This window comes from Thalassophryne amazonica, chromosome 17 (genome assembly GCF_902500255.1).
Source record: "Thalassophryne amazonica chromosome 17, fThaAma1.1, whole genome shotgun sequence".
Lineage (NCBI taxonomy): Eukaryota > Metazoa > Chordata > Actinopteri > Batrachoidiformes > Batrachoididae > Thalassophryne > Thalassophryne amazonica.
The window spans coordinates 38,935,178-38,962,112 of NC_047119.1; the positions used below are offsets into that span (position 1 = coordinate 38,935,178).

General features: G+C 39.0%; 1 protein-coding gene across 1 annotated transcript in view; it reads left to right on the forward strand.

Annotated features, from left to right (window-relative positions):
• The window catches only part of LOC117530101 (matrix metalloproteinase-17-like), a 239,263-nt gene that overhangs the window by 60,934 nt on the left and 151,394 nt on the right, over positions 1-26,935 (forward strand). Inside the window, exons 3-4 of the mRNA XM_034193041.1 lie at positions 21,711-21,843; positions 22,280-22,415. Coding sequence (XP_034048932.1) covers positions 21,711-21,843; positions 22,280-22,415 — 269 coding nt within the window. The remainder of the gene's footprint in view (positions 1-21,710; positions 21,844-22,279; positions 22,416-26,935) is intronic.

A 26,935-nucleotide genomic window follows, 5' to 3' on the forward strand; every position in this document is an offset into this window, starting at 1 on the left:
GTATTGTGATATCTTCCTTTTCATTCAGACTGCAGAAAAATGTTTCGAAACACAGGTGTTTCGAAACAGTTCACTGCAGTGTTTCAAATAAGCCTTCACTAATTTTCAGTACAGATGAAAAACAAAGCTTTTGGCACACATTTTTTTCTGTACTTTAATTCTGCCATTATTTTCTTATTCTAATGTGTATTTTGTGTTGTACTTGCCCACTTAGCAGGTGACATCTTTCTACCCACAGTTGCTAACTCAACACTAGCCATTAATGTGAAGGGTGGATCAGGCATGTCTATCCCTACAGTCACAGTAGCTATTTCTCAGTAACTTTTACAACATATATGAGAAACATATTAGATTTATACAGAAATAAGCTGTTTCGTAGCATTTTCTGCCATCTTGAATAATTTTGTTTGAGCGAACTGACATAACGCTGCCTATTCACTTGGATGGCAGTCGCTGTGTCATGTTACTCAACATTTGCATAAAATAGATTTATGTATTTCAGCCCTGCCTAGTGGGCAACAGAGCGACCATTGTCTCTTGCCGCTACAGAACGTCCACTCTAACCTAATTGAACATCAAGTCATCGCTTCGCCGCTATCCTTTGCTGTCACTTGTAGCTAATGTGATTGTAGGGTATGGGGTATTACATAGGTAAATCAAAGCTGATTTTAGGACTGAACTGATGGATCAGAGTTCACCACAAGGTGATCAGTTTGTCCTTGTTATGTGCTGTCTTTAGTTTGGTGAAATACAAGATGGTGGTATTTTGTTTTTGAGATATCATTGACACAAACTGGCTGAGATAGACTAATTTACCCACGTCTACATTTTTGCTATCCAAGACCAGTCATTACCATTTCAGTAGTTTTAGAAATTATTTGTACACCATTTTCTGCTGTGTAATAGACTAAATGTTATGGTTAGAGGTCCGGATGGGCGATGAACTCAAATGCTGGGAGCAAGGAACAGAACTGGTTGTGAATGAAAAGAGATTTATCTATTTACAATAAATAAATAAATGATATTGCTGCGCTGGAGCTGCCTGCAGAGTTGAGAGTCAGCCCGCTTGTAGCGGTGGGAATTAGGGAGCTGCAGGTTCCCGAGCCAGTCTTGAAAGAGAACTGAAATCCTGGAGTATATGGGACTGGAGCCGGAGCCAGGTGGGATGCACAGAGCTGAGGACGAGGAACTAGGACAACAGAGGAGAACAGAGGTGAGTGACTGCACTTGTAACACTGAAGCCTTTAATAACAAGCAGTTCACTGAAGGCTTAAAACAGGAATGTTCAAAGTTCTGGAAATAAGGTTCACAGTCTAGGAAATGAGGTTCACTGTTTCGAAATCGTTCACAGTTCATGAATATCTTCAGAGGTCGGGTGCTGCGTGTCTGGTGATGTAGTTCCAATTAAGCAGGGCTTGACTTTAGAAACGACTTGGAAAGATCTTAATGGTTTAATATCAGAGTTCATACAGTTCTTGGAAAACAGTTCTTAATCATGCACAGTTATAAACAGGAGCAGAATCAGAACAGGCTCTCACAGACATGCAGGAGCTTAACTGAAGCGTGGCTGAGCTACGCGCTCTGTAGCTGAGAGCCGGAGAGTTCCAAAGTGACATAGTGCTAGGTGGTGGCATGGGACCCTGGAGCATATGCGACATGGGAGCCTCACAGGAGTGCGTCTGGAAACACCAAAAACATCAGTGAGCTCTAATAGGAAAATTACAGTTGGCCAGGTTACCTTGAGATAAGCTGTGGGAAGCCCAGATGTCAGAGCACATGGAAGCAACAGCGAAGACAAGCTCATGCATTCAGCAGTAGATTCTGGTGTCATGGAAAGAAAGAATCTTGGCAGTGACTGAGCTCAAAGCCGGGGTGTAAGTAACCCGCTCCTCATGAGCCACAGATGAGTGGCAGGTGTGCGTAGTTGATGAGCAGCAGGTGTTCCTCGGCTCTGCAGTGCGCCACCTGGAGGGAAAACAGATGAACAACACACAAGAGGAGAGAAAGGGGAGGGGAGAGGGGCAGCCAAAAGGCTGGCTACAACACTAAACTAGTCATAGTCCAGCCCACTCTGGTTCAGACCTGATTTTATTGGGAATATCGGTTGAAATGCGTAGCCTCTTTGTGTTCCTGTTCCTAATGTATTAAAAGGATTACAGCGACCAGGGTTCAGGACCGGAGATAAATTGTCCTTCACTTGCTGTACTGATATTATTGCTCAGACTGTGGAAGTCAAACTCTGTACCCACTCCACGTATACAGGAGATACAAGGTGTGCATATTTATGGGGTGTAGGTTTTGTCCATTGTGTAAGTGGGCTTCTAAATTTAAAGTGGAAAAAAGTATAAAACATGTGTTAGTGTGCTCTGGTGCCGGTGCACAAGTGTGTGTTGTTTAGCTCAGTTTATAAGCAGCATTTTATAGGGATGGTGGTGGCGTGCCACAAAGTGCAGTAGTCGAGTTTATGTATCCCAAAAGTACAAGTTATCTCAAGATGCTTTAAAACCTGTACAATAAACACCCACAATATATCACCTTCAACCGTAAAGTGAGAGCAAACCTCAGGAAGAGCCCCAACGTGCAGATACGCCATATGAGCCACACGCATTGTGATGAAAACTGTTTGAAATTTTTACTTTGTTTGTTTGTTTGTTTGTTTGACTGTTTTGTTTAAACACAACTTAAAGATGGCAATAATTGTTTGGCGAATTATGGTTTTTTAGATGAGCCCAGGTAGCTAGCGAGCTGTGGCTTCCACAAAATAAGTCATTAATAGATATGTAAATTTGTGTATTTGTCCACATTTGTACTGTCCACCACTGTCTCATAACATAATAATATAATATATATTTATCTATATAGAAATACAAATATGTATTTACATGCAATTTACATTTTTCCCATAGCCAGGTCTCGCAATGCTGTGATGACCTTCATCTCAGGCATTATTACATTACTACACTGGGTGGGAAAAGTCCGATCATTCCTGTGATGAGGTCAACCACAAACATTTTCCCTGCACGGTCAAGCCCGTAGCGTGTTACTGTATCACTGCCATTCAACATATACGGGGAATATCTCTCCTTCCTGTCTGTCTTTTCCGCTAGCTTAAGACACTCTTAGGTTTCTTAAAAGTCCTCCTCCCTACTCTTAACAGTTTGGCACCTTAGGAGCTCTCCTTAGCAGCTCTCTTTAGGCCTAAGGGGCTGTATGAACAACTTTTTTCTTACCAAGGGAAAATTCTAAGAAATGTCTAAAAATTTGAGGAATTCTAAGAATTTTGTTGGGAAAGTGTAGGAACACGGACCCACAACAGGGGGCGCAAATGAAAGGACAATGGAGAAAGTCAAATCACAAAGTTTTACTGTTGTGAATTCACACAACAAACACAACAGATTACAAATACAGCAGTAACCGAATTCCAATGGTGTCGTGTGGGCAGGCTCGACGATAGGAGACGTCTGTCCGAGTCGAACCGGAACCACCCGATTTCCTCTGCCACCGAACCCCGAGGAAGATATAGAGGAGATAAAGACCTCATTAAACCATATATCAAAAGACATGTCTAATCTAGACAAACTGATGGTGGAAATTAAAGAACTCCAAAATCTGGTTAAAGAGAAGGACAAGATCATTAAGAAACTTGAGCAACGTGTAGATGAACTTGAACAATTTACTAGAAAAGATGACGTTATAATATCTGGACTAGAAACAAGGCATCGGACATATGCAAGGGTGGTGGATTCTGGTGTAGCCAGTGGGGAGGATGCACCACCTGAAGAAAGACAATCATTGGAACAACAAGTTACAAACTTTTTATATCAAAAAGGTGTTGTCATCCATCAAGATACAATATCAGACTGTTATACTATTCCAACTAAAGATAGAAAAAATAAACTATCTAACATTGTTATACGATTTACAAGCAGAAAATATAAATATGAGTTATTAAGACAGGCAAAGAATTTGAAAGGAACGAGTGTCTATATAAATGAGCATCTAACAAAAAAAAATGCAGATATTGCTAGGGAAGCAAGACTACTAAGAAAACAGAAACATATTGTTGCTACATGGGTCTGGAATTGTAGGGTGTGGATTAGAGTGAAAGAAGGAACAAACGGTATACAAATCAAAAACATGGAGGACCTTACGAAATACAGACCTGAATAGACAATCAAATATAACATCTGTTGGTAATTGGACCAACAAAAAATCAGATCAAACATGGAAACAGAGGATAAAATATATGACATAGACACTAATATTGATGAAAGTATATTTGACTTAAAAACGATTGGTTGTGAGTATTATACAGTAGAACAGCTGAATAGTGAAAAAATTGCAGAAGATACCCTGTCACTCATACATATAAACAGTCGAAGCTTGTATTGTAAAATGTCACAAATAAAAGATTATTTAAATCAGTTTAAAAATAGATTTAGTATTGTTGCAATCACTGAATCTTGGCTTAAAGATGATCTCATGGATGAAGTTCAAATGGAGGGATATGAGCTGTATTTTGTAAACAGAAGATATAAAAAAGGCGGTGGTATTGCTCTGTATACAAAAACAGATCTGATGTGTACAATTGTTGAAGAAATGACAATTATGAACTTGTACATGAAACATCTAAGAATATTTTAGTTAGTTGTGTATACAGAGCACCAGATTCTTGTGTTGTGAAATTTACAGATAAAATAATTGAATTATTCCATCAAATTAAAAACAAAACGCTTTTTATGTGTGGGGACTTTAATATTAACATAGAAAGCTCCAGCTGCCAAAGATCAAGTGATTTTGTGAATTCAATGTATAGTTTGGGGTTATTCCCCTTGATAACAAAACCAACCAGAATTACATCGCAAAGTGCAACGGTAATTGATAATATATTTACAAACAGAACAGATGAAATTATCAAGAATGGATCTTCATGACAGATATTAGCGACCATTTACCAATTTTTTCAATATTTAAATATAAAAATAGGTACAACAAAAAAACTGATATAAACTTTAAAAGAGATGTCAGTAAAAGCCTTAGAGGCATTAAAATATGACCTTAAAAATCAAAACTGGGAAGAAGTTTATGTCAGTGATGTTAATGTAGCATATAACTCATTTATGAAAATATTGATGAAATCATACAATAAAAATTGTAAATTAATTGAATTAGTAAGAAAAGAGTAAATAAACCATGGCTGACAAAGGGAATAAAAAATGCTTGTGCAAAGAAAAACTATTTATACAGGTGCTTTTTAAAATTGCAAACAAAGGAATCAGAACATAAATACAAAAAATATAAAAATAAACTATTAACAATAATTAGGAAACAAAAAAAAGATTATTACAGTGAAAAACTAAATAAGAGTAAAGATAATATGAGGGTAACATGGGGAATTATAAAAAGTGTGATTGATAGTGATGGAACGAAAGAAACTATTCCAAATTACTTTAAGGAAAATAAAGAGATATATGATATAAAAGAAGTTGCAAATGGGTTTAATGATTATTTTTCAAATGTAGGGTCAAGTCTGGTGGGAAATAAACCAATAATAGAAGATAAATTATGTACATTGGTAAATACGGTCAATAGTATTTTCCTGGACAATGTGGAAAAATATGAAATAAGAAATATTGTAAAAAACTGTGTAAGCAAAAGATCAACTGACCATGAAGATTTAGACATGATGACTGTAAAAAGTATAATAGAAATTGTTATTGAACCATTTACTTATATTTGTAATCTGTCTCTGTCAACTGGGGTTTTTCCAGATGAAATGAAAATTGCTAAGGTAGTCCCATTATATAAAAATGGAGACAAACATAATTTTTCTAATTACAGGCCAGTATCATTGCTTCCACAGTTTTCTAAAATTATGGAAAAAGTTTTTGTAACAAGATTGGATAAATTTATTGAGAAACATCATATTTTAAATAATGCTCAGTATGGATTTATAACAAAACATTCGACAGCTATGGCAATTATGGAACTAATAGAGAAAATATCAACAACAATAGATAATAAGGATTATTTTGTAAGTATTTTTATTGACCTGAAAAAGGCTTTTGATGTTATAGACCACTCAAGATTGCTCCACAAGTTACAACAATATGGAATAAGAGGTGTTGCACATCAGTGGGTAAAAAGCTACTTAGAAAATAGAAAACAGTTTGTTCAGATAAATAATACCAAATCAGAATTGTGTAACATTATTTATGGAGTACCACAAGGATCGGTACTTGGACCCAACTGTTTATTTTGTATATCAATGATTTTGTGAATGTATCCAATGTGCTTGGCAGCATTTTATTTGCTGATGATACAACGCTGTTTTACTCTGGATCAGATATACAGGAAGTAGCACAAGTGATAAATACAGAGTTGGAAAAAGTTAAACATTGGTTTGATATAAACAGATTGTCACTAAATATTAATAAGACAAATTTCATATTGTTTAATGATAGAGCGAAAGAAAATAATGTGTCATTACAAATAGATGGAATGGATATACAAAGGGTAAAAGAAATGAAATTTTTAGGAGTCATGATTGATGAAGATCTTACATGGAAGTCACACATAAATTACATAAAAGGAAAAATAGCGAAAGCCATTGCTGTTTTGCATAAAGTAAAATATTCATTAAATAGTTATGGTTTATTAACATTGTACAATTCATTGATTGTCCCATATTTAACTTACTGTGTAGAAATCTGGGGATCAACATATACAACCTATATACAACCTTTATTTATTTTGCAGAAAAGAGCTTTAAAAGTGATTAGTAACAGTGGTTTTAGAGATTCATCTAATCCATTGTTTATTAAGTATAGGGTACTTAAATTTCATGATTTAGTTGATTTAAAAATATTACAAACGATGTACCAAGTTAATAAAAATACTTTACCAACAAACATTCAAAATATGTTTGAAAAAAGAGTAAGTAGTTATAAATTGAAAGGAATAGAAGTCTTTAAAAAACCAAGATTTAGAACCAAAGTAAAGGAAAGGAGTATTGCAGTAAATGGTGTCAAATTATGGAACAATCTTAATAAAGAAATTAAAGAATTAAGGTCGCTTAAATTATTTAAAAAACATATTAAATTAGATGTATTAAGTAAGTATGAAACTATGAAGTAAGTCAGTGGGCTGCAAGAAAGTCAAAAAAAAAAAAAGTAAACTGTTAATAATGTTTGGAGTGTCTTAAGTTTAAATGTAACCTGTCAGTGATGTAATCTATTAATTAATGGTCATAATTATGAAATGGGTCAGTGGTATGTGACAAGTTAAAGAAATGCAATCTGTTAAATAATGTTGACTATGATGCTGTATATTGAAAGATTGTATTGTTAAAAGGGGCAGAAATCATAAGACTTGTTCTTCTTTCTGCTCCTTTTCATTCTGGTATTGTGGTGCTTTTGTTTTTTGCTTTTCTGTTTTTCTTTTAAATGAATGAAATAAATATTAAAGAAAAAAAAGAAAAAGGATACTGGAGCCGCCAAGTCCCGAACCCCAGGTGGCCACTGCCTCCGCTCGTCAGATCCGGTACTGCTGGCAAGGAACAGAAACAGTCAGGTGTGGGTGCGGCTGCACCCAGCAACACACAGGGTGGAAACACCACCTCCACCTCTTGTCAGGAAAATACTGGTGAGTGCAGGAGTGTGAGTACTTATCCAAGAAGTCCAATACAATCTCCCGCTGTACTACTCACTATCTGCTATCCAACACACAAGCAACAAAGTATTATCGTCAAGAACACAATCGGCTGAGTACGTTACCTCCTTAGTAGAGCGATATCTCGGCAATGAGGTGGAGATGCCGTCCTGCTGATATACCTCCCTGTTGATTGATATCAGCTGTCTCAGGTGATGGGTGACAGCTGTCACCCTGGCTGCTCCTGTGAGGCGGCAGCGCCCTCCGGTGCCTGGAGCCCGCACTCCAGGCAGGGCGCCCTCTGGTGGTGGTGGGCCAGCAGTACCTCCTTTTCAGCTGCCCACACAACATATTTTCTTAGAATAACGTCCCCAGGAGCTACTTTTAGCCTTAAGGTGGTTAATGGATACAGACAGAGATCTTTTTCTCCTTAGAACATGTAAGATTATGAAGTTATTGTACTTGGCCCCACAAATCTTAGAAACATGGTGTCTGACCAGATCCTTACTCTGGATGGCATTACCCTGACCTCTAGTAATACTGTGAGAAATCTTGGAGTCATTTTTGATCAGGATATGTCATTCAAAGCGCATATTAAACAAATATGTAGGACTGCTTTTTTGCATTTACGCAATATCTCTAAAATCAGAAAGGTCTTGTCTCAGAGTGATGCTGAAAAACTAATTCATGCATTTATTTCCTCTAGGCTGGACTATTGTATTTCATTATTATCAGGTTGTCCTAAAAGTTCCCTAAAAAGCCTTCAGTTAATTCAAAATGCTGCAGCTAGAGTACTGACGGGGACTAGAAGGAGAGAGCATATCTCACCCATATTGGCCTCTCTTCATTGGCTTCCTGTTAATTCTAGAATAGAATTTAAAATTCTTCTTCTTACTTATAAGGTTTTGAATAATCAGGTCCCATCTTATCTTAGGGACCTCGTAGTACCATATCACCCCAATAGAGCGCTTCGCGCTCAGACTGCAGGCTTACTTGTAGTTCCTAGGGTTTGTAAGAGTAGAATGGGAGGCAGAGCCTTCAGCTTTCAGACTCCTCTCCTGCGGAACCAGCTCCCAATTCAGATCAGGGAGACAGACACCCTCTCTACTTTTAAGATTAGGCTTAAAACTTTCCTTTTTGCTAAAGCTTATAGTTAGGGCTGGATCAGGTGATCCTGAACCATCCCTTAGTTATGCTGCTATAGACGTAGACTGCTGGGGGGTTCCCATGATGCACTGTTTCTTTCTCTTTTTGCTCTGTATGCACCACTCTGCATTTAATCATTAGTGATCGATCTCTGCTCCCCTCCACAGCATGTCTTTTTCCTGGTTCTCTCCCTCAGCCCCAACCAGTCCCAGCAGAAGACTGCCCCTCCCTGAGCCTGGTTCTGCTGGAGGTTTCTTCCTGTTAAAAGGGAGTTTTTCCTTCCCACTGTAGCCAAGTGCTTGCTCACAGGGGGTCGTTTTGACCGTTGGGGTTTTACATAATTATTGTATGGCCTTGCCTTACAATATAAAGCGCCTTGGGGCAACTGTTTGTTGTGATTTGGCGCTATATAAAAAAATTGATTGATTGATTGAAGATGCTTCTGACATTGTCTCTGGTTCAGGAGTAGCTTGGCACCAGGAATACAACACTTGTAGCTCATTTCCTGGACACGTCTGGTCGCGGTGGCTCTTGTGGCACTGACTCCAGCCTCAGTCCTCTCCTTCTGAAGCTCCCTGAAGTTCTTGAATCGGCTTTGCCTTACAATCTTCTCAAGGCTGCAGTCATGCCTGTTGCGACCACTCTTTTCCCCTCCAATCAACTTTCCAAGAATATTCATTGATCCAGAGCTCTGAACAGTCAGAGCTTTCAGCAATGACCTTCTGTGGCTTCCCCCTTGTGGAAGGTGTCTGGACAACTGCCAGTTCAGCAGTCTTCTCCATGATTGTGGTTGCGTGTACTGAACCAGATTTGAGAGATTGGTGTTATTCATACTACATAAATAGTGACTTGAAATAAAAATATTCTAATATACACTTTCTATTTTTTTTTAGCTATAGGCCATAATTATTAAAATTAAAATAAAAAATACTGAAACATTTTAGTTTCTATGTACTATAAATAGAATATGTAAAATTTTCACTCTGAAATAGCTGATAAAAAATATTGACTTTTTTCATGATATTCAAATTTTTTTAGATGCACATGTATGTGTGTGTATGTGTATAAATATATAGTGTCACAGTGGTATGAAGGAAGAATAAGACCTTTTGACCTCTTAAACTAGGTCAGGGTTAGCCGTCTTTGAACATGGCCAAAGTCTGTATCCCAAGAATGTCCCCTGTGACTTTGAAAACCCTGCAGTGAAGGGAAGGGTCGTCATATGCTGTTGCCCGTGGTACGCTGAGATTAGACTGCAAGTATTATTTTGTCACATTAAGTGGTACTTATTGAGCCCCGTGCAACTTAAAATGCATTATATTTCTCCCCACACCTCCTGGTTTGCTCAGTCTCCATTAAAACCACCACAGTCTGCCTCTAAACCCTGCCTCACTGTAAGTATTCCAGTCATGAATGTGCAGATTCCCTACAGTGTTGCACAAAACGTGCTCCTTTCTAATAGCTGCATCTTTTATACACTGACAGCTGGCCGGCATTTAATTGACTTGCCTGCTTGTACAACACGTCTCATCACTGTCAATAAGCTGAAGTTTATCATTCAGGGTTGAAACCATTGTATATCAGGCAGCCTCCCGAACTGAAATCTTTTGGTGATTTACCACCGACTGCAGCAGTGTATCCTCCACAGCATGTCCAGATCCAGCTCCCTTAGTCTGAGCTTGACTCTCCGTCATCAACAGTCTACTTACAGTTGTGGTTGTCTCACTGTCCAGTGAAGGTTTGTACAGTACCATGCAAACAACACTTTCATTGGGCTTTTTTTGTCAAATCTTTTAAATTCTGATATGGGACTTTAAGGGATACAGTAATATTTCCAAGGCATGTCTTGTTTTTCACTTACTTTGACCATTGATGGTCAACAGCACATTGCTGCTGTACAGTAAATAGTAAACCATTCTGATGTAGGCACTTCTCGAAAACCGATTGACCATGCAAGAAGGAGACAAGTGAGGGAAGCTACCAAGATACAGTAGTGTTCAGAATAATAGTAGTGCTATGTGACTACAAAGATTAATCCAAGGACAAGTTGGGACATGCCTATCTCGGCTTTCAGTGCTTACTAGTCGAGTGAGTATAAGAGAAATTGTGGAGAGCTGGGCTTGTCCTCTGGCACTCCGAAACGGAGGTGTTCCTTTGTCTCGCTTCATCAGCGAATTGGTCGTGACGCGCGAAGCCTCCGCGCGGCTTTCCATGACAAAATCTCTTGTTAAAAGTGAAATCTGCCAGAAAATGGCTGATGTCCAGCTCTTGTGATAACCAGAGAAATTGCACACGATGGTCCCGGCTCCACACAGCCATCCATTTAGAAATGATGTGGTGGTTTCTGCCTCTCGATGGCAGCCATTGTGGGCCGTCCTTAAAGCTGTAGTAACACTCCTTATTCTCTGTGAAGCCCGTAAAATTTTCACCAAAAGCCAGATAAATTTTTCGAATGGTTTCCAGCTGCCTGTCTCTAATAGTTTCTGAAAAAATTCTGATGGAAAAAAACCCCAAATCATTCCGCCATTTCCTCGCAATGAAACAACGACAAGAGGGGTGGAGCAGTGCTCACTCAAAGCCTGCCCACAGGCGAATGACGCAACCGACAGGCGTGGAAAAACTCACGCATGCGCACAAAGGTTCAAGCTTGGCTGACGTTAAAACATATGAATCAAATCCTATAGTTTTTGAAAAAAATAAAAAGGTCCGTTACTTTTCTAACAAACCTCGTACAACCACAGTTTTTCATGATTTCTTCACATCTGCGATGCATTAATTTTGTTGGTTTGGAACCAAGATTTTGCTCGTTTACTAGTGTGCTTGGGGTCATTGTCTTGTTGAAACACCCATTTCAAGGGCATGTCCTCTTCAGCATAAGGCAACATGACTTCTTCAACTATTTTCACATATCCAAACTGATCCATGATACCTGGTATGTGATATATAGGCCCAACACCATAGTAGAAACATGCCCATATCATGATGCTTGCACCACCATGCTTCACTGTCTTCACTGTGAACTGTGGCTTGAATTCAGAGTTTGGGGGTCGTCTCACAAACTGTCTGCGGCCTTTGCACCCAAAAAGAACAATTTTACTCTCATCAGTCCACAAAATATTCCTCCATTTCTCTTTAGGCCAGTTGATGTGTTCTTTGGCAAATTGTAACCTCTTCTGCACGTCTTTTATTTAACAGAGGGACTTTGCGGGGGATTCCAGCAAATAAATTAGCTTCACACAGGCGTCTTCTAACTGTCACAGCACTTACAGGTAACTCCAGATTGTCTTTGATCATCCTGGAGTTGATCAATGGGTGAGCCTTTGCCATTCTGGTTATTCTTCTATCCATTTTGATGACTGTTTTCCGTTTTCTTCCACGCGTCTCTGTTTTTTTGTCCATTTTAAAGCATTGGAGATCATTGTAGATGAACAGCCTATAATTTTTTGCACCTGCGTACAAGTTTTCCTCTCTCCAATCAACTTTTTAATCAAACTACACTGTTCTTCTGACAATGTCTTGAACGTCCCATTTTCCTCAGGCTTTCAAAGAGAAAAGCATGTTCAACAGGTGCTGGCTTCATCCTTAAATAGGGGACACCTGATTCACACCTGTTTGTTCCACAAAATTGATGAATTCACTGACTGAATGCCACACTACTGTTATTGTGAACATCCCCTTTTCTACTTTTTTTTTTACTAATAGCCCAATTTCATAGCCTTAAGAGTGTGCATATCATGAATGCTTGGTCTTGTTGGATTTGTGAGAATCTACTGAATCTACTGGTACCTTGTTTCCCATGTAACAATAAGAAATATACTCAAAACCTGGATTAATCTTTTTAGTCACATAGCACTACTATTATTCTGAACACTACTGTCCCTATGCCAGCTCTGAAGGACTTACAGGCTTTTGTGGCTGTTATTGAGAGATTGCGCATTTTATAGTGCCATTGTGGAGTGGCACAGAGAAGGATTTTCTCGTAAAGCAGGTGAAATCCAGGTTCAAGTCTCTTCGCAAAAATGTAGCTGAAACTGCAGTTGTTCACGAATGTCCTGGATCAAGACTAAGAGGCTTGATCCTTTGATACCTTGAGCCTGAAGAGGCTTTCAGTGACTTTCTAGACTCATTAGAAGTTTATTTGTACGCAGTGAAAGTGCTGAACTTGTGGAGACATCCGCTTGTCTTGGCAGGGACATTCATATGTCTGAGGTCTCAGCCTTTGAGATCAGGAGACGCCTGGTTTGAAAGTATAGATTCATGAGGTCGCAGGTCAGAGGTGTTTGGGGATATCATTGCAGGAAAACAAAAAGGTCCATGTGTTTAGGGTCCTGATGCTTCTTGTCTTACTGTGTAGTTGTGAGACTTGGATGCCAAACAGTGACCCAAGGAAACAACTGGATGTCTTTGGTACCAGGTCTCTTCAGAAGATCTGTAGATATTGCTGGAATGACTGTGTGAAATGAAGCGTAATATACTTGTCTGGTGAAGAGATGTCATCTACAATATTTTGTACATGAGGCACGTTTGTGTGGGAATGATCCAGCATGCCGGTGCCTCTGTGTTGAGGACCTCAAGAATGGTAAATATGCTGCATTTATATAGCGTTTTTAAATTTGAATCGGAAGCTCAAAGCGCTTTTACGATGATGCCTCACATTTACACACACACCAAGATGAGGGTGCTGCCATGTACAGTAAGGTGCTCACTACACACCAGGAGCACTTAGGAATTCATAAATATTATTAAAGTAGTAGATACCATTACATTGATGCAGACCCCTGAACCAATCTGAATGTACTATGAACCGGCTGTTGGCTTGATTTTTACCCGAGGCCATCAAATATGACCATCGGGTATTGCAAAGGCTCTGCATCTGTCCATCCGTCTGTCCGTCTGTCTGTTTGTGCTCAACATAAGTCCAGTCATATTACTGCCACTGTCTTCAAATTCACAGGAAAAATTCTCGGGACACAGACCTTGGGCAAGTTCAAAGATGGCTAACCTTGATGTATTTTAAGAGGTTAAAAAGTCACATTCTGTTTCAATCTGTTCCGTTTTGTTTTTAAGTGGCAGGGGTGACAGCCAGTCAGAGTAAAGCTGCACTGACGTCAGTGGCTGGTCTCTCCAAAACTGCTTCATTTTGTGTGTTTATATAACTGACTCTCATACACAGTCTTGTATAAAGCACCTCAAAGTGATACTTGAGTGAAAGTACAAGTATCTTACCATAAAATTAATTTGGTAAAAGTTAAAGTCTCCTTTTAAAATATTACTTGAGTAAAAGTCTTACAGTATCTGACATTTACTGTACTTAAATTTCAAAAGTAACTTCCTCACATAAAATGTAAAATAAAATAAAAGTAAAAGTATTGCATAAAAGTTAAATCTAAAACGAGTGGAGAGTGAAACGGCGACACGAAAAGAAAGCTAGTGTGGTGTCAGGATAAACCAGGAGGGGGACCTCAGCTCCTATAAAAGGCTGGATCCACCTCTGGTGGAGAAGTTGGTTTTGGTGACGGGATGAGTGAGCAACAGGTGGATGTATGTAGCTGTAAATAAAGTTGCCATGCATAATGACTGCGTCTTCAGAAAATGAAGACGCAGTCATTTTCCGAGAAGACCCACACACACTTTTCCGGTAAACACAACAGTCAGGCTCTTGTGAAACAATTGTGCAAAAATTAAGGAAAAAGCAGTGCTAGCATCACCACCACCAACCACTGCAAAGCAACCAAACGCAGCACTTTTTACACTCTTGAATCCAAAACATGGCACCACGTATATGCAGCGCTTCTCCTCGGAAATTTCAAATGAAACTAGGACTGCAAGCAGTCATATACGGGCCCTCGTTCCGCGTGACCGCCTACCCAGGGCAGTGCATCCCCTTGTGACTAGATGTGGACATGTGGGTACAGGGGCAACCATTCATCATACAGTAAAAATTTCAAGCAGATCACACAATGCGTGAAGGAGTTATGACATGTTGATGGTTCATCCACTAGGGGGCGCTTAGTGTACAAACAGAGGGGCCAGGTGTGTTCAGGGGCCAACCGTGAAGTTTTCCCCTTAAGCATGTGTTAACTCAAGTGGGAGCCGATCCGTGTATGTGTGTGTATGCATCGATGTGTGCATGTTTGGAGTTCACCCTCCGGTCTCCTCTTCTTCAGCGGGGTTGCGTCATCTTTTATTATTATTATCATCTTTTTTAGTTTGTTTGTTTTTTGTTTTTTTTTTTGTCTTTAAACTTCTTTTATGTCACCGCACTTTCTGCAGGGGTAAAAGGTGGACATCTCTTCCTGGGCTGCTTTCACCTCTGCAAACAGCATTGCCCAATCAAATTTCTTCTACTTTTATATTGTAGTAACGAGTAACAATGATTGTTCAGGGAAATGTATCGGGTAAAAGTATACAATTTATTGAGGAAATGTAGTGAAGTGAAAGTCGCCAGAAATGTACATAAGGAAGTAAAGTACAGATATGTCAAAATTAAGAATTAAGAAATAAACACTTCTAAAACTAAAAACGCAATTTTTGTCACCTAATAACACCACTGAACTTATTATTTCGTGGACGTTAGCATGGTGACATCACAGGCTGGTAGCTAGCTGCAAAACTGTATTTCACTTGTATGTAAATAAAACCGCTTGTCATATATTATGTAAACGCTAGTGAGAATTAAACACTTCTAAAATTGAAAACGCTGAAAACATTATAAACAATTGAGTTAATCTTGTTACATTGCTATTTCTGTATCTTCAAACTCTTGTAAAAGTTCAAAGTTCTCACGGAATTCGTTGCTGGAAAGTTTAACTTTACGAGATTAAAATCATAGTCAACATGTCCAATAGTGGTACGCGGCATAACCTGTTTAAACATTATGTTTGGGTAACAGTTTCTTAATACTGTCATACTGGTTCAGAACGAGAATGTTATGCTGTTGTAACAGCTGGCTTGTTTTTTGGGCTTCTGCACTTTTTGCTGCTGTGTATAATGCTGCCCCCTCTGCTGAACAAACACCTACATGCTGCAGCACAATGGCACAAACCTACTGAAAGTCTGTTTTGCATGAAATATAGATTTGAAGCTAAGCAGTATTTTGGGCTTATTCTAATTTATCATGGAAGACGAATGTTTATTTTAAATGGCATAGCTCACTCCTGTCAACACTCTTTCAAAAAAAAAAAAGACAAAACAGATAGCAAATCATTTCTTCCTAGTCTTTAACTTGTGCAGGCCCTGATATAACTCATCAAGGTAAAATAAGATATAAGACAAATTCACAGTCATTTTTATCCATAATTGGTATATTACGTTTGGAACAGATTTTTAGCTGCATGAAGGTCACTCGTCTGCGTCCAGTTACAGTTTCATGCTTGGACTTATGCCAGTACATCAATATAGGCTGCTTTTTGTATTCAGAAAGGAAAAAAACTAACCTAAAATAATCACAAACTATTAATAAACACATACCCTGAGAGATGCATACCACTGAGTTCTCTTCTCGTGTTCGCACACAGCAGCTATGTAGAATTGCGCTTTGGTTCCACACAACTCTGTATGTAAAGAAAGTCATTATCTCCTTTCAAAACCTCCATATTGTACAAACACATGATGGTCAGTAAAGATCTGATCAACGGTCATTGTTCCAGTAAGGTAACACCCATTAAATGACTAGGGGCTGGTCCGGTGTCCCCGTCATGGCTCTTCTGTTAAGATTGCAATAGTCACTTTTTCTGTCTTTGTGGTCACACTTATAAACACACGGATAAAATTCTTCTTTCTCCACGATTAACCTCCTGTCCGGTGTCCATGTCACAGCTCCTGGTGGAGCGTGGGAAAGAGAGACATTTCATTTCCATGACAGCAGCACAAAAAGAGAGACAACGAAGCAAGCTCCTGTTCCATGATTTTAGAGAGGCAACAAACTTAGTTCTTCTGGCCACATGAATGGAAATGAATTGAATTAAATTGGGTGAATTGTGTGTGTGGTTTTTGTTGTTGTTGTTGTTGTTGTTTTTGGAGCCCATTTCTCATGCTGTGCTCAGCTACAATTTTTCCACTCCTTCCAGGAGGTGTGTACAAATCACTTTCACTTCAACTTCAAAAGTCTTATCTGGGGGAACACTGCAACTAATAAAAATCACGTCTGGTATTGCTGGACCTTATAAAAACACACTTGTTCCCCTTTTCTGCATATCAAAAAACAGATTTTGAGGTGCAAAAAATTATGGTTTCCCATTTGTTACAGTGAAAATGGCAAATGGGTCAGAGGTGGTGGTTCCAAAGATGATGTCAGCAAAGTAAACATCTCTTACAGGCTAGCATTTCTTTTACACACGTTTATGACTTAATTTCTTAGGGCACATGGCACCAAAAATAAAACACAATACATCAATATTTTCATAATTCTTTATTTATTTAGATTGGTCAGCTTATTTGGAATTTCATTTACCAGAGGTGTGCACTTTAAGCAAAAAATTGTTTTGCGTCATCTTAGAAACAAAATATTTTTCCTGAATCGTCTCCTAATCCAGGTATCTAGATGCATATGTAATTTTATAAGGGAGAGATACAAACTCCAAGTATTTGTTAGTGCACCAGTCAACCTGTGCTAAAAAATTTTTTTGATGACGTTCGAATGTTAATGCTAGGCATCCATGCCAGATCAATTAGTAATACAATGAAGAAAATAATGTGGGTGGATGCTGCTCTCAATTTTGAAGTTCAAGGTCAAAATAGGTCAAAAATGGTCAAAATAGTTAAAAGGTCATATGTATTTGTCATTAAAAATAAATAAAATTATTTTTTATACAAAAACACCAGGAAACGTGTAAAACACAGCCTAAGATTATACATAACCTGTTGGGAAAGTGTAAGTACACGGACCCACAACAGGGGGCGCAAATGAACGGACAATGGAATAGGTCAAATAACACACTTTACTGTTGTGAATATGCACAACAAGTACAACAGATTACAATAATGGACAAAGTCAAATTCACACAGGTGTCGTGTGGGCAGGCTCAAAGATAGGAGACGCCTCTCCAAAGTAGAACCGGAACCACACGGTTTCCTCCGCCACCAGACCCCGGGAATACTGGAGCCGCCAAGTCCCGAACTCCCAGGTGGCCACTGCCTCCGCGTGTCGGACCTGGTACTGCTGGCGAGGAACAAAGGACAATTAAAGGAGGGCGCGTTCGCACCCAGGAATCCGAACGGCAGGTATGTTACCTCCACCTCTCGTTGGAAAATACTCTCAGAGGAATGCACAAAAGTCACAAAGATCACTGTTAAACAGTCAGCTGAGCACGTTACCTTCTCGGTAGAAACGATATCTCGGCAAAGAGGTGGAGACGTTGTCCTGCTGATATACTCCTGCCATCAGATGATTGGTAACAGCTGTTGCAGGTGATGCGTGACAGCTGTCACCCTGGCTGCTCCTGTGAGGCGGCTGCGCCCTCTGGTGCCTGGAGCCCGCACTCCAGACAGGGCGCCCTCTGGTGGTGGGCCAGCAGTACCTCCTCTTCTGGCGGCCCACACAACATAACCTTTAATAATGTTACATAAACTGCTAACTGTATAAATGTAAACTCTAAAATGTATGCATTTAATTTCTGTTCTTAATCAGTCTTTAACAAGGAATCACATGTACCTTGAAATGATTCTATATGAATGAATGTAGTTTTAAATGTCTCTCTTGCGCTTTACAATTGCTACAGGATCCATTGCTATTACTATAATTATCTACTCTGTGTAGTACTTCAACATGTCTGCACAGAAATTAAAAAAAAAAACATGGTTATACATTCACTGATCATAACACAAATAGGCAAGCTTAATGTTGTTTGTACAGATAGCATATGCTAGCAACAGGACTACATAACTTTTAACTGGAACATAAAATAATTGCAAAATATTATTTGCATTTTGTTTTTTTTTTGAAGCAGCTGCAAATAACCTGGAATACCAAGAACATACATGTCATCAGACTAGGTGGCAGCATAAATAGGCCTCCTACAAAGTCTATGGCTCCAAACGTAACAATTTTCATTGAAAATATTCATAACCTGTTTGTTATGAATGTTTTTGTTTTTTTGTTTTTTTTGTTGTTGTTGTTGTTTTTAAGTGTTTTGTGTGAAGGTAAGTATCAATTTTAGCTTGCAAAAATGTATTGCAAAATTTAAAATTTGGGGATTTTGACATTTGACCTTTATGGCATTGAAAATGACCTTAATTGTAAAACCTGTCATTAGCATCCACCAATGATGATCCAATGATCCAACACAGATGCTGACCATTAACAAGATAATGGCACCAAAAATTCCCATGTTTGGCTGGTGTACTATATGCTGAAAGCTTTTACTCCTTGCTATTATTAGAATTATTATCATTATTATTATTATTATTATTACCTTTTAATCATTTTATACAGTACATGCTTAATTTGTTAACATAGTAAAATAATCATCCGCTTACTTGATAATGCCGTTGCAGGTATGTTTTCTTTCACTTTAACTTGAGCAAAGTTTTCCATAGCAATAGATGGTTATTAAAATTTTGATGCATAATATTTGGAATGTTTGTGTATGAATGTGACTTTGAATAAATTAATCTTCCAATGCATAAATGTATTTTCTTGTATTTCAGCTGTAATATGTTTGAATGTCAATTACAGCTATTTCAGCATCATTGCCTTTCAACGCCCTCAGTTTAATTTTTGGGTTGCTAATCTCGGATAAATCCTACCACTGCTCAGAGAGCTTCCTCGCTCGCAGAATGGGACTAGAAGGCGCTCCTATAACTGCTGATCACGTAATTAGTTACTGAATTATTAAATCTAATACTAATTACATGCAGCTGAAAGGAACAGCATGAAAGGCAAAGGCCAATTTGTTCAGCGCTGCGTAAATCCAGTCATCGCTGTGTTTTCCTCAACCTCTTTATTTTTTAATTTGGAACTTTTATTCTTCAGATTTGACTTTTCTACAGAGCAAACATACATCTAATAGCCCAACAAGCAGCCAGACCTTAAATATGAGTTACTCAGTGGGGAAATTAATTTTATTTTTTTATGTCTTTCATGAACCTTTTTTGTTGTTGTTATTTCCAGCTACATTTTTTTTTGTCCCTATCTCACTCGCACGGCTTCCTGAATAAATTATCATTGGAAAAAGTTTCCATTTCATTTTTATTCTTTGAAGCAGCATTTGCCTGTTCTGAACCTCAGCCAGTGACGCTGTAAGACAACAACGTAATAATTACACATCCTATTTCATGCAGAAGACAGCGCAACAATCAAAACATAGCTGTGATTGGAGACACAACGGCTGAAGCATCAAAGGCTTTAAAGAAGCTCATCATTTGGGGCACAGCAGACTAATACCAGGGTGGTTTTATGCTTGATCCTTCTTTGTAACTGAATCCATCTTCTTGTTGCTAATCATAGATTTAGAGCACATGGATAAGTGTTTTAGCGTTACACACCAGCTTGTGTTTTGACACTTGTCCATTTCTCTGAAATCAAAGGCAGAGACATAGTGAGAAACTGGCCATTGTTTTTTGTGTTGGCAGTTAAAAATGTGCCTTTCATTAGGTTCACTGTGCTAGCAGTTGTGTTTCTGTTACGTGTTGCGTGTTTAGTCAGATGGGGTACACAGTTGGAATCTTGACTTGGATGTAGCTTCCTGCTAACTCTGACGTACTGGGGCCCCTCTTGCTCACTCCTAGGGCCTCTGTAGAAGTCATTCATACATACGAGGGATTGTTCTCACCTTGCACCCATAGCAGTTGGGTTAGGCCTGCCTAACCCAACAGCTTCAAAACATAAACAATATGAATGTTTAATTAGGAAGGACTGCCCCTTTTAAAATATTTTTTTAACAATTATCGGGTAAATTCCAATCAAGGTTGGTGGTTCGATCTTCTTCCCGGCATGTTGTGAAATCTGTACTGACACATCCATATGTTAATGATTTTCCCAGACTAAATGAAAAATAATTTGGGCCCTATCTTGACAACTTATTTGCATAGGGCATCTGGTTACATGTCATACACCACTTTTTTGTTTTTGTATGTTTTGTTCTGAAGGGGTTGAACATTGACACATATCAAAGTGTCAATGTTCAGGACCCCAGCAGCTGGAAAAGTCAAGGGGATGTCCATGTTCCTCCTGTCTGTGACCGATACGGGGAATGTGTCAGTTGTCTGTCTGGGTGGTTGCCATCCAGGACTCAAGGTGGTTGCAACACCAGCACATGCTCCCAGACCTAACCTGATTGTATTAGAGTTAGTGTCATTTGTGGTTATTCTGCCCCTTTAGGTGGGGCCACTAGCACCCCCAAGAAAAAAAAAGGATCCGAACTGACCCGGCCCCTCCCCTGCTGTTTCATTTATCATCTCATAAGTCAAAATAAATAAATCTTAACACTTAATGTTCTGTGTTAGTTTTTCTTTTAAAACAGATATATGGTTTGTTTACATGGGGTGGGGGGGTGGGGGGGGTCGGGAGCGCGGAAGACACCTACTTGACCTCCCACCTGCAGGTGGAACATTAGGTGACCGCCTAGTTTTGTTGTTGCTGTGGTTTATTTGCGTGTGTGTGTGTGTGTGTGTGTGTGTGTGTGTGTGTGTGTGTGTGTGTGTGTGTGTGTGTGTGTGTGTGTGTGTGTGTGTGTGTGTGTGTGTGCTCCAGGTAGTGGCAGGTCTCTCAAACCTCCTGTCCCTCAAGTCTATGTAGGGACTGAATCATTAAATCATTTTTTGTGGTCACGTGCGTCACTGCGTCAACACTGTGTGAGCTTTCAAAGAACTTGACCGTGCCTAGGTGTCAGGTGTCCTCAGCAGGTTTGAGGAGGTTACAGGTTGAAATTCCACAAAGGATGCTTGAACACTCTGCCTACTGTTTTTGATTCCAGGACTGGCTGAGCAAATATGGCTACCTCCCACCTCCTGACCCCGTGACCGGTCAACTTCAGACCAAGGAGGCCCTGACTAAGGCCATCAAAGCCATGCAGAAGTTTGGAGGACTGAAGGAGACTGGCGTCTTAGGTATGTGTGTGGGTGATCACAGAAAAAGCAACTCCAAAAAAAGGTCCAGAGAGTTAAGTTTGTTGTTGAGCAACAAAAAGCAGCATGTTTGTTGGACTTTTGGCAAAATTATTCAAAAACTAATCAAACATTAATGAAAGAATAAACCCCAGTACAGAAGAAATCTCAAACAATCATAAAACTATCCTTACCCCTATATCCAAGTGTACTTACATATATATATATGCGTATGCACTCAAAAAAACACATCCATGCAAGATAATGAAATTTAATTGAGTTGGGACCATATATATTTATTACATGGAATCCAATCCAATGCATCAGTTTTTTGAGTGTGTAAACATCCACTCACGTCTTCTCTTACTGACCCGGGACTGTTCAAACATCTCTCTGTGCACCGATCAGTGGTTCCCTCTTATACCTGTTGTCTCTTTAGACCAAGCCACCCTCGGCCTCATGAAAACACCCAGATGTTCTCTGCCAGATGTGTCTGAAGCCGAAGGAGCATTAGGCCGCAGGAGACGAAGCCCAACCCCTCAGAACAAATGGAACAAGAGACAACTGTCTTGGAGGTACAGAAGACGTGAACACTGTTTTCCCAGAGTTACTTTCACCCCTGAGGTTTGAGTGCAGAATTTAAAATGCATGTTTTGTATAATCATAATATTGAATAGACCCATCCAGGGTGGAACCCGCCTCTCAAACACACCCGTAATTGAAATAAGAGGGTGTAGAAAATGAATGGATGAATAATTTTAAATAAAATCTCTAAAGTTATTGAACCACATCTTGATTTCATGTCGTGAAATAAAAAAAAAGTATAGACAAAATGACGTGATACAAAAATAAATCAATAAATAACTGAGAGGGTGCCTGTTATTTTTCCACAATGTTGAATTTTGAAAGCAAATTCTATATATTTAAATTTCAGTCAGAGGAAAAAATTGTGCAATCCATTCCTCAATTCCTTTTTTTTACAAATTACTTATTATTACAAAGTTCTAAGAACTTTGGATCCTCTGAATTTTAAACAGAATTTCAAACATGTTCCAAAATAAATGCAAATGAAGCAGTTTTGTAATGATAAATTCAATAACAAAGTTCAGTATCTGTAACAAATTAATACCTTAGTTAACATGAACACAGCTAATAAACCCTCATTTTTATGCATGTTTTATGATCAAAATTCCAAATGAAAATTTCTGTGCTATAATTCCAAGGTTTGGTGAGCATAATTGTGTGTGATGAATGAAGCTGCTGCTTCATTTTTCACCTCGTGGAGTCGCCTTCCGCGTCTTATGTTAGCTGAGGGTTGTACACATCAGTACGACACAGTGCAGTCAGCTATAAATCTCAAATCCCATTACAACCCCCACCCCCCACCCCAATATATTAGATTAGAGGATTCTTTGTCAAGGCAGAAATCTTTTGCTCTCTGGATCAATTGGTGCTTCAAGGAAAAGCAGTTTGCTGCTTGGAGACCTTTAAGAAACAGTAAACACTTCAGTCCTCCACAGAGGATATGTAACAATACAAAGTCCTAAATACACTTTGTGTCAAAAGTTAACTACTGCAGGAATTTGGCAATACACTGTGGTATGAACTTTTCAATAAAAGGTCTTTGTGTGTCGTAAACACCGACTGTGATAAGGAGGGAGGAGAAATTTCTGTTATCTGTAGATTAGGTTATCTATGGATCAATGTTCTGAGACTTTTTTTGATATCTTGTCCAAAAACAGGTGATCTCATAACTACTGTTGTTAGCTGACAGTGCTAACTAGAACAGTTCTCTTATCAGTAGGAATATTTATTCTTTTGTTGTTAGTCAAAACTTGGCACCAGTTTTGTCTGCAGCCTCTGACACCTCTCCAGCTAAAGCTGAACAGACACTGTATGATATTTTCAATCGCTGGACTCGGCTCCACCTCAAACTGTGCGACAAAGTTCAGAGCACACGATTTATGTTCTCACGCTATATGACCCGATGCTCTGATGCGATCTGACTACTCACATTGTACATTCAAAAACCACACATTGGACTCGTGTTTCTGGAAGCAAAACGTAAACAGAAGCTTTTTTCCCTTTTTTTTTTTCAAACTTCATTTACATTTCTTATTTTTACAAAAAACTCTCTATGGGAGACATCAAAGTTAAAAAAAAAAAACAAAAAAAAAACACACAAGACTTTACATGAGTTGAAGGGGGAAAAAGAAACAGAAGCAGCTCTCCCAAAGAGATTATCACTGTTTATGCTTTCTCCAGTGTTTGCACATCAGCTCATTGACACTTGTAGCACTGCTTCAGCAGCGCGATGCCCTCACGAGGGCTGACCAGAATATCAAACAGGTTTGATTTTCATCCGACCGTACGATTGCCGATCGGGAGGTGGTCGTGAGAGGTTAAATGCAGCTCGTTACTCCATGTATACTGCACAATACAGGACACACGATTAAGCTGAAACTCGGCGCGATCCAAAATATTATTGCACGAGTGAAAAATCGGCTGAAAAAGGGCCAAAACTCGCACAGTGTAAGCCCATCTTAAGGCATAATAGTCAAGAGTGACCCAGATTGATGTGTACTAGTTATCCCCTGCTGGTTGAAGGCTCAAAGGGGGATTATGTCGTGGCGATTTCCATCCCTCTATATGTCTGTCTGGCAGTCCCAAAAAGGGTATAAGTGTTCTGAAATCAACTCCTCTCACACTTTTAGGAGAGATTTCATATAACGTGGTACAAATCCTTGTTACAGGTTGGTAATATGCATATTTTTGTATTATTCCAGTTGGACTCATTTTACCAGATTTATGGCCTTTGATTAACAAAACTAGACTCTGTCAGTTTCATGCTTGGGTGCCTACATTCTGAAATCAACTCTTCTCACATTTTTAGTAGGAATTTTATGTAACTTGGTACAAATCTTTATTATTGGTTGATAATACGAATATTGTAATTTTGTACAGTTGACACATTTTGGCAGAGTTGTAGCCCTTGATTAACAACCCTAGACACTGCCAGTTTCATCCGTTGGTGCCTGCATTCTGAAATCAGCTTCTCTCCCAGTTTTATGAGGAATTTCAGGAAACTTGGTACAATTCCTTGAAATGTTATGGACCAAAGCTGCATTTGCCAGCAGGGAATATTGTGCTTTTAGAGCACTCTTGTTAACAGTACTTGTGGGCATGAAGACATTTCACATTTAACCCCAATGACCTTGGCCTTCACCCAAGTGATTGACCTCTGGCTTTTTGTGGAGTCCACTTTAGTGTGTGCCACCATTGGTCCAATTCGGGTTGAAAATCAAATTCCTTGATATTTGCTTATTAAATGACTGCAGTAAAGTTGGAAAGATAGAGAACAGCAAATATTTTGGAATCACATAAGTGTCTAAGATCATCACTTCAAAACATAATTTCAACCCGACATATGGTTGGAAAACAAGTAATCATCATCATGTGACCTCGATTGATCAGTCAGAAGGATTACATACGGATAGCCACTGCCAAACTTAAATTGTGACTTTTGACCCCAGTGAGCCTCACTGACCTTTGGTCAATTTGATCTCAACTGAGCAGTTACATTCCAGACATTGGCATGCAAAAAATAAATAAATGAATTCATAATTTTGACCTTTGAGCTCAACTTATTTGGTGGCTGATTCCAGTGGATATGTTTTCATCCTTGGAGGTATAAGCACTCGCACCAACATGCTATAATCCTCTGAGATATAAGACCCAACATACTGCCAGACATGGATCTTAATCTGGATCTGAAACATGATGTGTTTATGGACAGTCAGTGGTGCAACACACATGCTAGGCATGATTTTTTTTTTCCTCTCAATGATTCACTAATTGTGTCACTTCTAGAAAATAGAGAGAAGCATCTGCTTTAGCTACATATAAAATCTTTTCCACAGGGTTCTGTGGGGTTATTTATTATTCACTGCGTGACTCAATCAGTCACACCCCACAATTTCTTTTTATTTTATTTTTATTTTATTAATCCTTTCTGGAGAGTTGTGTGGAAGTATGGCTGTATTATTTGAATTTTAAAATGTAAATGCCGTGAAACCATCAGAAATTAGAGAATAACTTTATCTGATTAAGTATGTTTTTGTGCAGAAAAGGTCTCTTTCACTGGGAACCACAGGTCAGGTCACTGTGTAACCACCTTTTGGTCCTGAATAGCAACCATCCAGGCACACAACTGGTCCATCCCCATCTATGAAGAGTAACTGTCTAATCCAGTTTCCCAAAGTGCAGCCCCCCTGGTGGGCTATTATGTTATAGCAGGTTGCCATGAGAAGTCATTAAAAATGAATGAAAAATATCTTCGACTTTCAATTTTTATACAAAGTTTAAAATTACCGTACCAAAAAATATTGATGATTAGAAATGGCCTCTCTTTCACTGACAAACACACCTGAATCCAATGAAAGACTCGTTAGCAGGCTTTTAATGAGCCTTTCATTGGATTCAGGTGTGTTGGAGCAGGGAGACAACTAAGAGTATCAGGAAGGTAGCTCTCGAGGACCGAACTTGAGCACCCCTGATCTAGAGCATCCATGTTCACTAATTTTTAATGAGGTTTTCTTGAATATACAGTGGGGAAAATAAGTGTTTGATCCACTGTCAATTTTGCAAGTTTTCCCACCTACAAAGAATGGAGAGGTCTGTAAGTTTTATCATAGGTACACTTCAACTGTGAGAAAAAAAAAAATCGACAAAATCACGTATGATTTTTAAATAATTCATTTGCATTTTATTACATGAAATAAGTATTTGATCCACTAGAAAAACACACCTTAATATTTGGTACAGAAACATTTGTTTGCAATTACAGAGGTCAGATGTTTCCTGTAGTTCTTGACCAAGATTTCACACACTGCAGCAGGGACTTTTGTCCACTCCTCTATTAGGATCTTCTCCAGGTTTGGAGTTTCAGCTCCCTCCAAAGATTTTCTATTGAGTTCAGGTCTGGAGACTGGCCAGGCCACTCCAGGACCTTGAAATGCTTCTTACAGAGCCATGTCCTTAGTTGCCCTGGCTGTGTGTTCCGGGTCATTGTCATGCTGGAAGACCCAGCCATGAC